The sequence below is a fragment of the Lemur catta genome, chromosome 8 (assembly GCF_020740605.2).
Source record: "Lemur catta isolate mLemCat1 chromosome 8, mLemCat1.pri, whole genome shotgun sequence".
NCBI lineage: Eukaryota > Metazoa > Chordata > Mammalia > Primates > Lemuridae > Lemur > Lemur catta.
The window spans coordinates 24,028,752-24,043,037 of record NC_059135.1 but is presented as its reverse complement, the minus strand read 5'-3'; the positions used below and the strand labels follow the sequence as shown (position 1 = coordinate 24,043,037).

The following is a 14,286-nucleotide window of genomic DNA, read 5'->3' as shown; positions in this document are numbered from 1 at the left end:
AAAAGGATCTCATGGTGGACACGGGGTAGATTTTCTTAAGACAGAAAAGCACAATACATATGTTTACTTTTCAATAAAAGAGAGGGAAAGGGAAATTTCTTGACTTGAATTCTTAGAAAAATAGCCTTCTTCCAAGTACTATTTACTGCCTAGATTCTAATTTTTCACAAGAATCCAATATTTCTCTTCTGTTATTTTACATGAAAAATGCACTACTAGTTTTTGCTGGAGTACTCATTCTGCCCCTAGACTCCCTAAGTACTCAGTAATGAGCCCTACAGGAAAGTGAGCAGTTTTACCTTCTAGCCATGCTTTGCTTGGGCCTGAAGCCCTCTTTATGCATAGCAGCCTTCCAACAGTTCAAAAAAGTGTCCTGGTAAAAATTCTGAACTGATTAAGGCCAGTCATCATTTAAATGTTTGAATTCTGTTGTGCCAGGGAGAGGCCCCAGAATTACATCTTTGTGCATTCCTATTTCCTTCTTCCTATGGAGGTGCCATTCCACCTGTTACTCATGCTAAAGGCCGTGTTTGTGTTTTTATATTCTTTAGAGGAACATGATTCCAGAGGACCTTCTATTTGTAACAGTTTGTAAAGGATCATAAAAATTACTTGAAAGAAAAATTTCATGGGTAACAAAAGGTTCACTTGAAAAGTTTAATGTATCTATAAAGCTAAAGGTAGAGTTAGGTTCTAGCCATTCAGAAATAACATTGCAATTTAACAAAACACACCAATTTCCAGCTTATTGACTTTTAAAAAATGAATCTTTGAAAAAAAATTAGAAAGTACTCAGTGAAGGGAAATGAGAGGCCAGAATTGCACAATCAGTACAGGTTCTTTTTCCTGCTAATTTCACGTTCTTTGAATTGTGGGCACACACCCAGAGCTTCATATGAGTTCATTCTCCCCGTTGTGCAGTAATAGGGAAGAGATTATTTCACACTGAGAATTTCAGCTCCTAGACGGGAGGCTTCAGAGAATGGGGCGGAGGAAGTTTGGCACGTTAAAGTGCTGTTGCCATAGCAAGCCAGGGCTCTATTTAGTCCCTCCCCTTCCTTTTCCACTGATACCTCTAGCTGACCTAAGTAATTTTGTGAACAGAGAAACGTCACGTTCCCAGAGTCAGAAAATCACTACTACCAACAGCCATTTTGTGAGAGAAAGGGCAAAAGATTCCTAAAAGATGGATATGCATGTGTGTGAGAGACAGACCATGGGACAGTAACTCTCCCATAGCCTGACTGTATCTACACTCTTCCTTGAGGCATCCGGAGGCACAGCAAGAGTCAGGGAGGCCTGGAGCTCCCTCTAGAGGCCAGCACCTATCAAAGCTCAAGTGAGCTGTAATTTAAGAGATTTAGCTCAGTGCCTGGGACAGATCTAGGATACAGTAGATACTAATGCTAATGAAAATGGTCCAAATACTATGCTAGCCACTGGGGATGTAAAATAAAGTCCTGGTTCTCAAGATTATAACAGTCCAATTCAAGAAACATACAGAAGAAAATAACTATAATACAGTGTTGCAAGTACTATAATCACGTGTGCACTTATGTATTTATCATTTTATAAAGAATTTAAGGCAACTTAGAAAATTATACGATACAGTGGGATAGGATATACCAATTACAGAGTCAGAACAATGTGAAAAATGAGTGGGAAAAAATATGCTTATGATAAGATTAGCACAGGAAATTGATATGAGATAATATAAGATGATATTCATGAATCATAAATTTGACTTTGAGCTTCTGAGTTATCAAAATGATTAATTACAAAATCATAATGTCAATAAGATAAAAATAACCGGTTGTTTGGTGAAACAATACTTTTTTTAAATACGAAGAACAAGAAATGTCTTGTAGGGGCCAAGGCAAGACTTTCCCTTCCCCCTCTGAAGGTTTGCTCAAAATCAACTGACAAAAAACAGATTAATAGGAGAAAAGGCATGCAAATTTGTTTGATCATACTTTTATGTGACACGTGAGCCTTTAGAATGAAGGCCCAAAGATACAGGGGAAGCTGTCTATTTTTATACTTAGGTTTAGCAAAGTATGGATAGCCATGTGGAAATATGATTGGACAAAAAGAGTAGGGTCTAATGCTAATAGATTGAGTGGGGAAACGCAGCAAGGCCTGTCTGTTTAGATTCTTCTTGGCCTTTCTGTGCAGCCTTCATTCCTTTTGGGCATGGGGTATGACCCTCTCTGGAAAGGGGGTCATATGACCTACAATCAAACAAAGTAGGTCAGATAATTTCTTTGTGAACAATTTTTACATGGAAAGGCAAGGAGAAAGAGTGATATTTTTAGGTTTCATGGCTGGCTTCGGGGGAAAGAGGTTCTGGTTTCAATGACCCACCTTGGAGAAGAGGGATTCTTGTTTCTATGACTAGCCTGGGAAAGAATGAGGGGCCAGAGACAGGAGGGCAGGAGATCAATGAAAAACTTTTACTTCTGAGGCTTTCATTGTGCTGTATCGTTTTCTGAGCCTCAACTGTCTCCTGGTTGGTGTTTATTAAAAGGAAAGAGTGGTATGATGAACAATGTCCTCAACAACATCTCCATAGTGGAGAACGTGGCTGGATGCCTGTCAGTGGAGAAAGTTGGCATAATGTCCCAGTGCAATTCACCAAAAGCATCCCACCTGGAGCCAAGATAATGTCATTCAAGAACAGTTATTTCATGGCTTAGATGTTTAGGAGGGCAAAATTTTTACTGTCTAGGGAATATTTAGATTAAATGCCCTCTATTCATGCAATTTCTCACAAAAAGCTTTTGATAAAGACAGGCCTGTCATATTCTCTGGACAAACAGAGATATTCTACATTGCTGAGTAGGAGCAAATCCATATGCTTTGACCTTATACCAAATAAAGGATATGTTTAAGGTTTCCTCTTATAAATTAAGTGTATACTTGGAGACATATATATAGAAGTCATAGCTAAATATAAATATAAAGTGTGGGTAGTATTAAATCATTCTTAAGTCATAAGAATGGATAATGTCACCAAAGGAGAGTTTATTTAAAAAATAAGTGGGATGATATTAATATAAAAAATATAGGAGATATTTTCAGGAAAAAAACTGAATAGAGCCAAAGGGTTAAGCAGCAGAGTCGAACACAACCTGTACTCCTGCATTTGCAGAATATATGGCTGATTGCAAGGCTCTAGGGGAAAATACTCTTGATTAGATAGATTCTCTGCTGTCAGGGAATTTGTTGCTTCATTTGCCCGACTTAGAGCTACCAAAGCAGCAGGATAGTAGGATCTGCAAATTCAATCTCTCTCTCTGAGTCTCTCTCTCCCTCTTTCCTTCTTTCTCTTTCCCTCTCTCCCTTTCAATGGAAAAATTTCTTGTGTTCTCACTGGGAAAGGACCACAGGAATGTTTTCTTCCCTAGAGAGTATTCATGTGATAGTACAGCAAAGAGTGTATGAGGGGGAAATTTTTTTTTTTTTTTTTTGAGACAGAGTCTCACTCTGTTGCCCAGGCTAGAGTGAGTGCCCTGGCATCAGCCTAGCTCACAGCAACCTCAAACTCCTGGGCTCAAGCAACCCTTCTGCCTCAGCCTCCCGAGTAGCTGGGACTACAGGCATGTGCCACCATGCCTGACTAATTTTTTCTATATATTTTTAGTTGTCCAGCTAATTTCTGTCTATTTTTTTAGTAGAGACCGGGTCTCGCTCTTGCTCAGGCTGGTCTCGAACTCCTGAGCTCAAACGATCCTCCCGCCTCAGCCTCCCAAGTGCTAGTATTACAAGCGTGAGCCACTGTGCCCAGCCAGAAGGGGAAATTTTATTTTATGCTCAAAGCAAATTTATTTTGTTAGCATGACCAGGAATTAGAGAAATTCAGGTGGTCATCTATAAAATGACTCTTCAATTCAGCTCTAAGTACTGCTCTCAAGCTTAAAATAAACAGACTGATCATTTCTCAAGCATTTCTCAATGTTATCTTTAAAAATATTAAGAACTCACTCATATGTGGAAGCCAAAAAAAAAAAAAAAGTAGAACAGAGGATATTAGAGACTGGGAAGAGTAGGGAGAAGGGAGGAATAGGGAGAGATTTTTTTAAAGAATGAAAAATTATAGCTAGATAGGAGGAATAATTTCTAGTGTTCTATACCACTGTGGGATGAATATAATTAACAATAATATATTATACAGTTCAAATAGCTAGAAGAAAAATATTGAATGTTCTCAACAAATAAATGTCTGAGATGATGACTATGCTAATTACCCTGATTTGATTACTATACATCACACATAGCAAAACATCACTATGTAATCCATGAATATATATAATTATTTGTTAATTAAAAACTTAATTTTTAAAAAGAAAAAGATTAAATAATAAGAGAAAATAAATAAGCGCCTATAGACGTACTCTTTTTTGTCACACAAATAACCTGACGTGTAAAGAGTTATTTTCTGCATAGCACATTTATGAGAAAGAGCTAAACAAAAGAATGTATTGGCTGTTTAAAATAATTTCTTGAACACCCACATTCACACACAATTTCCAGGACAATGTGAATGTTCCATCTGTAGAGAAGACAGTGGGGATGAAGGGACAATAACTACTTGACAATGAAGAGTTGCCATGGAGATGTATTGGATTTATGCTTTCAGAGTGAGCCTAGTAGGAAGAAATTAGAGGGAATTTAGGAGATATGAGGAGAACTTCTCACAGTGTGGACCCCCAAAGATGGAATGAATTGCTTTCTACAGTAGTGAATTTTCCATTCATGGAACTAGTCAGATGAGGCAATAATAGAACAATCCAAGAATTAGATAATGGTTTGGCTGTGATTCCTAAACCAGAGAGCCTATCAGAATCAACTGGAGAGCTCTTGCACTAGAGATCCTTTCAAGCATTTATTTATTCTACCTCTCCTGTCCTCTTGGAGTAATCAAAATTTCTCTTTATTAAAATGCTATAGTTAGTAGATGAGGAAAGGAATGACACAGTATTACCACTGTACCACTCCTAATGCATTAATGGATCTGTGCAATGATCACCAACGGCAGCTAACGTCATAAAAAGAGCTACAACAGGAAGCATGTGTGTGCCTCCTGGTGGAAGTATACACCATCTGTTAGGTGCCCTTGACAGAAAATCCAAACTGAGTCTGCAGATCTAGACCCCAGATTTAACTACCAATTGAATCAAATATGGAGACAGTGGGATAGATGAAATTGCACCATGGAGACTGAATCAGCAAATCCAGAGTGTCACTACAGTTAATTTCTTCAACAGATAAACTGCAAGATAGCAACAAGATAGCAAAAAAGAAAAAAAAAGGAAGGAAAAGAAAAGCAGAAGAGGAGGAAAATCTACAAATTAAAAGAGACTTTAAAGACATGTTAACCAATCAAAATTAATGGGCCTTATTTTTGTTCCTGATTTGTAAAAAACAAAATAAAAAAGTGTTTAAAACTTATGAGTTAGAGGCCGGGTGCGGTGGCTCATGCCTGTAATCCTAGCACTCTGGGAGGCTGAGGTGGGGGGATCGTTTGGGCTCAGGAGTTCGAGACCAGCCTGAGCAAGACCGAGACCCCGTTTCTACTAAATATAGAAAGAAATTAGCTGGGCAACTAAAAATATATATATATATAGAAAAAATTAGCCGGACATGGTGGTACATGCCTGTAGTTCCAGCTACTCGGGAGGCTGAGGCAAGAGGATTGCTTAAGACCAGGAGTTTGAGGTTGCTGTGAGCTAGGCTGACGCCACGGCAACAGAGTGAGACCCTGTCTCAAAAAAAAACTGTGAGATAGAGTGGGAATCTTGAAAATGGATTGGATATTCGTTTTTTTAAAAAATGAATTATTTTTAATTTGATAAATGTCATAGTGTTTTGTGGTTAATTTTTTTGAGTCCTTAACTTTAGAGACACATACTAAAATATGTATGGATAAATAATATGATGCTTGGGATGTACTTCAAAATAGTTTAGGGTAGGGAGAAGGGGAATGATTGGGAGTGTAAGTGAAACAGGAGTGTTCATGAATTGATAATTGCTGAATCTGACTGATGAGTACATTGTGGGGGGCGTACTATATACTCATCTCTCTACCTTTGTATATGTTTGAGATTTTCCAAAATAAAAGTCCAAAAAAAATACAGATTTCTGGGCCCAACCCTTGGAGATTCTTACTTATTATAATAGATCTTAGGTGGGGCTTGGGAAACTGTATGTTTTAGTTTTCCTTTTAAGTTGTGTTTGTTTAAACATGTAGAACCCTACTACCTAAAGGACTATTATGGTCTCTTTGAACCCTGAGATTGCATGACTCTAATGAGATTATCTTCAGAGCTTTTCCAAGGCAAACTTGCTTCAGAAAATAGAAAAGCTTATTTCTGATGTCCCTGTATCTCCAACCTCCTCTTCTCTTTTAGTAACAGTCCTAAAAGCTCTCAGTTTACACATGCCTCCTGATACTGCCGTTCACATGTGTACTCCCAGGTAACATTAGGCCTCTCTACTCTCCTCCTCCATCAAGATTTCCCTGTCCTGCTTTCCTCTTCCATAGGATCCTCTGTCTGCCTGGTTAGGCATATGCTGATTCAAGCCAAATATTCAAATAGTAGATTAAGATATTACTCCTCTTAAAGAAATTTGTTTTCAAAGGAATTTTCAGCACCTTAACATAGAATGTGGACATTTCAGACACCATGAGAGGAACCTTGGGTATATTTTTCAGAATGTAAGCCTTTTTCAGGAAAAAAAAATCAAGCTCCAATCATACAGCATAGTTTCAAGACATTTCCATGAATGGGTATACATTTCCTCTTAATAGCATCTTCTGCACATTCTGCATCTACTTACTATATTTGTCTGTGAGGCATTGTAAAATTCTAAAACATTTTTTCCATCATACTAAATTAAATTAAATTGGCTTTAAGGCTATGTATGTCATTGTATTTGTGTTATTTGGAAACTAGTAGTCCATATCTAGCGCTAAAGATTATTTAGTTAATCAACTATTACATTTACCAGAAACCCCATTTGCCCAGTCAGTTTTGTGGGCCAATTCCCCGCTGAAGCAAATCCCACATTTAGGATGTAGACACATGGCTCTGGGGACTGAGAACCTGGGCCCACCTTGAAGGAAGCACAACTTTCCCTCTGGCGGTTCCTATGTGGGACTGAGTTGGGAAATCTGAGAAGCAGAGGCAACCAAAACCAAAGCCATCCAGACAGTACAACTGGGCCAATTATAGAAAGAATCTCAGTAAACATGAGGATCTATGTGTAGGACAAAAGGAGAGGAGGTGGCTTTGAAGGCGAGAAATGGAAGTGCAGTTTGAAGAACTCCTTGGGCTGCAATAAAAACCAATACCACTTTTTATAGTGTGTCTTTGACCTTGACTATGCGCACTTAGGGAGTTCTGAAGTCATAAAGCTCACTTGGACATTTGATATGCATCTGTTAATATGCATGCAGGTATCAATGTACTGATATGTAAGAGAAGAGCAGATGGGTGGAGGATGTTGGGAAGAATGTTCTTCATTCAGAGAGTTAGTGTACTGGAAGGAGGTGATTAGCATGATGTTGTGTGGGAAACTTCCCATCGTTGCATTCTAAGCTTATTTTTTTAAAAATCATTTTAGGTTGGCAGAAATTGCACACTCCCTTCTGAAGCTGGCACCATATGACACTCAGACAATGGAGAGCCGTGGGCTTCGGCGCTACATCATGGAGATGCTACCCATTACTGACTGGACAGCCGAGGCAGTGAGGCCTGCCCTTATCCTCATTTTAAAGAGATTGGATAGAATGTTCAACAAAATTCATAAGATGCCTACCTTGAGGTGAGGATGCCTCCTAGTCAGCTATTGATATTACAAACCTCAAAGTTAGGATTTGTCATTTTTTAAGATGGTGGATCAATTGGGAGTTGGATGAATGACTTGAAAGTTTTCTGTTGTTATATGTGCCTAGCTAATCGGGTCTGTGAATGCCTAAGCAGCAGAATCTACACTTTGAGGAAATAACATTTTCTTTAAAAATATATATGTTCATCATGGAAAATCTATCCATTTCTTAGCTATCATGTTCCTCACCTGACACACATAAGAAATTCAATGAGTATCCCTTAATCCCTTTTGAAATATGTCTTATAAACAAAATAGCTGATCAGAGAAGAAAAATTAATTTGATGTTCAAAATGCTGTATTTAACATAGCTAGTTAACATATTTAGGTACCAGTTTAGAGAAATGCCAGGTTTTACAATAATCAGCCAAGTAGCAGTTAAAAAGCTTACAAGGTTGATAACAAATACCCAATTTTCATCTGTGGTGCTAAATGAACATTATTACCATTTTATATGTGTTTAATGGCCTGAGAAAAATCCATTGGTAGCCTTCTTATTAGCACATGTCTCTGAACCAGTGTAGCTGGAGATGTGAGCCCAATTTGGAAACTATAGTGAGCAGACAGTTCAGTTGATAGATGCTGGTAAACCCACAAATTTGGAAAAGTCAAGTTTGTGTCAGTAAGAGCATTTTCCATCCTTTTAAACTAAACTAAAATCAATGCAACTCTTGCCCAAGAATGTATAGCACCTAATGTTCAATTTTTCAGAACTTTTCCAGGTATTAGCCTGTGGTCTTCACATTTATGCAGCCTTCAGGAGTCATTGAAAAAAACAAATTGAAAGATTTCATTCTAATTTATGGTCTGTTCTTATATTCTTGTATACTATGGTGATGAATGCCTATACATTATCTTAAATGCTTGTTCTTAAAGCACTATTTCTTTAGTGGTCCCAATAGAACATTTGTATCTATCAGCAAATGGCTTATCAAAGATTTATAATTGTGTTATGAGGGTATGTCAAAATAAATTCCTTTTCTTAAATAACTTGATATCTAAAAATGTTAAACATCTCCATAAACTGACCCATTTGCCATATAATTTAAGCTTATTATAAAGAACATCATGCTTCCCAAAAGTAGATTTCTTGATTATTGCATAGACTTGGTCAGTTGTAGGCAATTTTCTTGAGAGGCATGCCATGAATATGGGATTGGCTTGGATTTAAATTTTTAGGTGATCTTAGTTCAACACAAGAAATGTTGACTGAATCTGATCGGTGTATTACTTGGGTACCTTCAGCATCGGGGATATCAATATATCCTCATTTATTTCCATTTTGTCATTGCAGAGTTTCCATTTTGGTAGGAAATATAAATTTTGAAAGTATTCCCAGGAAAATATATAAACATAGTGTTGATATCAGCAAAGCCCAATATGTTTATTTTGGGGCCACAGGGATGAATCTTTCAATACTGAGACAATTACAAAATAGATTGACTTTTATTACAGAAAGTCCCATGTTCATCTAATTGGGTTATATACACAGTATCACTATTTATACTACCATACAAAGTAGCCAAAAAATATGCTATCTCTTGGGAGGCAAGAAAGAACATTTTTTAAATAGACTATTTTCTTCTAATGTGATCTTTTTGGCAGGAGTTAAGCCATGTAAATCCAATTAGTAGTAGTCTGGTGTAAGAGCTGATGTGATCATGTGTAGTCTGATAAACAGATTTCAGAAATGCAGCCTGGATCCGATTAGTTCTATTACAGTAATTACCCTCATGATGGGTTTCCTAAAATGGTAGTCTCTGGTCTCTCTCTCAAAGCTAAAACCAGGGAACTTAAAATGCAAGCCGTTCATCATCTCTGTTTTCTCTTCAATAGATTTTGTCTCATTAGTCGAGTGGGGCGGGAGTACCTCTGCCACGTTCTCAGTCTCTTCTTCCCCTCCCAGTGTGCTCTGTGCTTTTGGAACAGCATGGGTAAACGTCATCCTGTGTGCAGCACTTTGTTGTCTGAGACACACATCCTGTCTTAGATGGCGTCAGAACCACTGTCTCGTTCACTTGTTTCAGACTGTCTCCAGCAGGGAGCCAAGCCGCTAATGGCTCCTATATTGTATTCCAGGCGACAGGTTGAGTGGGAGCCTGCCAGCAATTTGATTGAAGGGGTTTGTTTGACACTTCAGAGGCAGCCAATCATATCCTTCCTGCCTCACCTTAGGTCACTGATCAATGTCTGTGTCAATCTGGTGAGTAGCCAAGTGGCAATCTTATGAAATTTTGCAAAATTTAACTCTGCTATTGACTTCTCTGAATTGAAGATTTACAGGTCAACCACTTTGTTGCCCCTACCTACCCATGAAAGCAGATGGCTCAGGTGACACTAAAATAGCGAGGTACATTTCAAGGTGGTGTGTGGGGAGATCCAGGGGCCCATCCCTACCCAGACGGGATCTTGGCGTGCTGCTTCCCATGCACTACTTTGACAATTCACCTCTTCCAGTTGCGCTGAGAGTTGAGGGCTGCCAGTTGGAGAGTGGGGTGGCGGAGACGGCACAATTGGCTAAAAGTAGAGGTAGTCTGGGGTGGGGGAGCCTAAAATGCAGAGGATATTTTTTTCTTTTAGAGTGCAAAATGACACTGTGAGTTGGCCAGTCTCAGATTTCTGGGAAGAAAGAAATTTTTTAATCACTTATGTAATATCTAGAGTCTGGTCCTAACAAGGTTTTGTAAAATGTGTGGAAACCATGTTAGAGCATTTCATTGAATAGGATCTGCTGCTTAATTAGTTGAGCAATAAATCTGTAGTTGGAATGCCTAGTGCAAATAGAGCTGTTGCCATCATCATTGTTGTATTTGCTCCATCAAAGAATGTTGTCTGCATTCCCCTGAATCCACAAGTAAGTGTCCAAACTCCTGATTAGAATAGCTGTTTGGTTCATCTCTCATTGACATAGTTAACTATAGACAACATTCTGCAAAACCTTGGCTGAATCCAGTATAATGATTGATCTGACTCCAGACATTACATGCCATCAAAAGAAGGCAACAAGAAAGAAAATATTGAAAGTAACATGCCCAACCTTCAATTTATCATTACCATTATTATTATTATTGAGACTCCCTTAATATTGTTGCATGAAATTGCAATAGTCAAGGCTGGTCATGTGCTCTGTTTGTATTTCAGGTGATGGGAGTGGTAGGACCTTCCAGTGTTGCTGATGGATTACCCCTTCTTCATCTCAGCCCTTATCTCTCACCACCTCTGCCCTTCAGCACAGCTGTTGTCCGGCTTGTAGCATTGCAGATACAGGTGTGACTGCCTTACCTGTTTGTCACGCTCATTAAGTTGCTGGTTGAGGCACCAAATCACGGTGTTCTCTTTTTTTTCTGCAAAGGCTGGGCAAAATCTGTGAAACAGAAGTGTAAACACCTCCAAACTTTTATAGGTTTGGAGCTACAGCCCTGAGCTTGGCCCTAAGTTGTGCTTCTGTAATTCTTCTCGAGATCTCAAAAATAGCAGAGTCATTTAGTCCTGACACGACCTCAGGGACCACTTCAGCCATTTAATGTGTGTGCAAAATAATGGTTCAGAGATAATCAGCTCACAATTGTTAATTAAAGGAGGCAGTAATATTCACAGTCTGGTTTTAAATGATTTTCAGAAAGAATTGCAATATAAATTCTTTCAGATGTTATTACTAGACTTTGAATATCTTAATTTTCTTTAATGATTGTGGGTTGAATATTGTGGGGATTTTATAAAAAAAAAAATTCTTCCACTTTATTTCTTAAAATAACCATTTCCAATGGAAAAAGTGCAGAATCTCAAATCTCCTGCCTATTTCTGTGTGTTATTACAATTTTCAAGAATGGTAAATCATTGAAAAGCTCGGTAATCAATGGAAAGTACACAATTGATGCAAATGGATAACTGACTTGTTTGTTAACTGACAATCAAGCTTGATGGTTCATCATCCAGAGAATGGGTAGATGACAGAGAAGAGATCAAGAGCAATGGCTACCACACAGAAGGGAAACAATGACATCCCTAAAATGATGCACTTTAATAACCTTTGTACAAAGATCATTTCTTTCTTTCTATGTTGCTTATTGTTTCCCGGCTTGGTGAAGGCCTTGGCAGGGGTCAGAGAACTTTTAACTAACTCCTAAATGGAGCAAGTTCTGGTTTTCTTCCTTTTCCTTTGTTGCTAAAGTATTTATTGTATGTATTGGTGGAAACATGGAGAAGATTAATGGGAAAATGAGGTTGTTTTTGTACCTGACCATAAATCTATAATTTCTCACTTAATAGTCAAGATGTTACTATCTTTTTAGGTATATAGCTCTCAGTTATGTCAAGCACATGGTAAAGTATCAGTTTTGAGTGGATCTTGTATGCTGTACAGATGACAATTGAACTCATAGTTCACAGGAGCAGCCAGCAGGGAGCCACCATCTGCATCATGCTGTGTAAGACAAACATACTAAATGGGTATGGTGGTCAATTAATCTTCTTTTCTATTATTGCTGCACAGGCTTTAAAAGAAGATTTTCCTTTAAGCCATGTGATCTCCCCATTCACCAATCAAGAGCGAAGGGAGGGGATGCTTTTAAATCTACTCATCCCATTTGTGCTCACAGTAGGATCTGGAAGCAAAGGTCTGATTAATTTAATTAAAGGGAATTTATCATTATTGTTGTGTTTTCTTAAATGTCATGCTGTTATTTCTTTTTCCTTTTCCCATGAAGGTCATCACTGAAGTCGATCTGAATGATTTGAATAGGGTTACCTTAGGAAATAAGAATTTTTCTTTCTTTCCAGTTTAGCTACCCTGGGACAAGAGTTTCTCTGCTCTGCTTCTTAGAAGATACATCCTATTTAAAAATCATTTCAGTACAGCAAAAATCAGGAGAACATTGTTTCAGTTCAATTAAGAATGGTATTAGTTGAAGTACAATATGATGAGAATTGACAGGTGAATGCACTTTATGGGGTTAGCAGAAATCTGCCACTGTCATTAAATTCCAATATATCTTCATTACTCTTCCTTCTTAGGGCTTTTCTTTTTTTAGGAAAAGTTTGTCTCAAATGTAAGGACAGTACGTTATGAGTATTTGCAAAAAGAAAGGAGATTGTAACGGTAAGCAGGAGATTTGGTTTAAGAACACAAGCCTTTGGAGAAAATACTTAGGTGCCAGGAACAATTTCTGTCCATGGGAGAAGCTATATTTGGTGGGAAACACCTGGATTTCTAGGGTGTTCTAGTTTGAAATTGGAAAGAGAGCTGAGTTTTTCTGTGTCTAATATGTAACATCTACCTTGTGACTGTTTTTCTTTCTGCTTCCCTCTTCCAAACTCTGCCCCTCAGATAGCCCGTGGCTAGAGCAGCCTGAGGTGCAGCTGTTGCTGCAGACTGTCATTAATGTGCTCCTGCCACCTCGGATCATCAGCACATCCAGGAGCAAGAACTTCATGCTGGAGAGCTCCCCTGCCCACTGCTCCACCCCTGGGGATGCAGGGAAAGACTTACGCAGGGAAGGGCTGGCCGAGTCCACCAGCCAAGCAGCATACTTGGGTGGGTCCTTTTTCTCTTTATAGGTGTATGTGTGTATATGTGTATGTATATGTACACAGATGTATATATGGATGTACTTAGTTAAGTTCCATCTTGACTCAGGAAATATTTAGAGAGACTTCAATCCAGAAAGTATTTAAAGAAGCCACTTGAACAAGCAACATTACCCTTGCAAAAGAGTCTGTTTTCCTTAAGTAAACATATGCCAAAAAACAAAGTGCTTTCATATCTGCAATGCCTAAGTTACTTAGTTGTTTTTATAAGAGTGTCTGGGCATGTAAGGAGGCCTCTGCGGTAAGGATTCCTCCTTGCTGATTAAGTACAAGATCAATGGTGAGATTTGGTGGCTGTTATCAGATCTAGACTCAGTCTAGTATACAAGGACATTGCATTGTACAACTCACAGAGCTCCATTGGTCCATCATCTATGTGAATGGAGCCCTGGACCTGGAGTCCTGCACGTCCTGTGCAGCTATCATGCCCCCTACCAGTTATTTTTCTTCCTTCACAATGTCATCTTTAATCTCCAGCTTGATCTTTGCATTAGTGAGACCGGTCCACATATTCTCCTCCCCTAGGCTTGCCAATTCCCTTCCCCCTTTCACTCCCACCTTCCCATTGCCTTCTCCCTTCCTCTAACTTGCTTCTGACCCATGGAACAATGGAAAGCCACTCTTTGGCCCTGAATGAATTGGGCCGGGGGAAAAGACCACTCTTGCCATAGCACTGAGAATAAGGAGCTCTGGCAGCAGGAAATTTCAAAAGGAGAAAGCTGAGAAAGTCTTTTCTGACATTTTTCAATTCATCAAAGCAAATCTTGGTGGGAAGGAAAGATGAATGCAAACACACTGATAAAAACAAGT

General features: G+C 38.6%; 1 protein-coding gene across 2 annotated transcripts in view; it reads left to right on the top strand.

Moving 5' to 3' along the window:
• The window catches only part of UNC80 (unc-80 homolog, NALCN channel complex subunit), a 188,401-nt gene that overhangs the window by 152,671 nt on the left and 21,444 nt on the right, over nt 1-14,286 (top strand). For both annotated transcript variants that reach the window (XM_045559184.1, XM_045559183.1), the window contains 5 exons: nt 7,627-7,827; nt 9,970-10,093; nt 11,032-11,157; nt 12,383-12,506; nt 13,217-13,423. In XM_045559184.1, the coding sequence (XP_045415140.1) occupies nt 7,627-7,827; nt 9,970-10,093; nt 11,032-11,157; nt 12,383-12,506; nt 13,217-13,423 (782 nt within the window). The remainder of the gene's footprint in view (nt 1-7,626; nt 7,828-9,969; nt 10,094-11,031; nt 11,158-12,382; nt 12,507-13,216; nt 13,424-14,286) is intronic.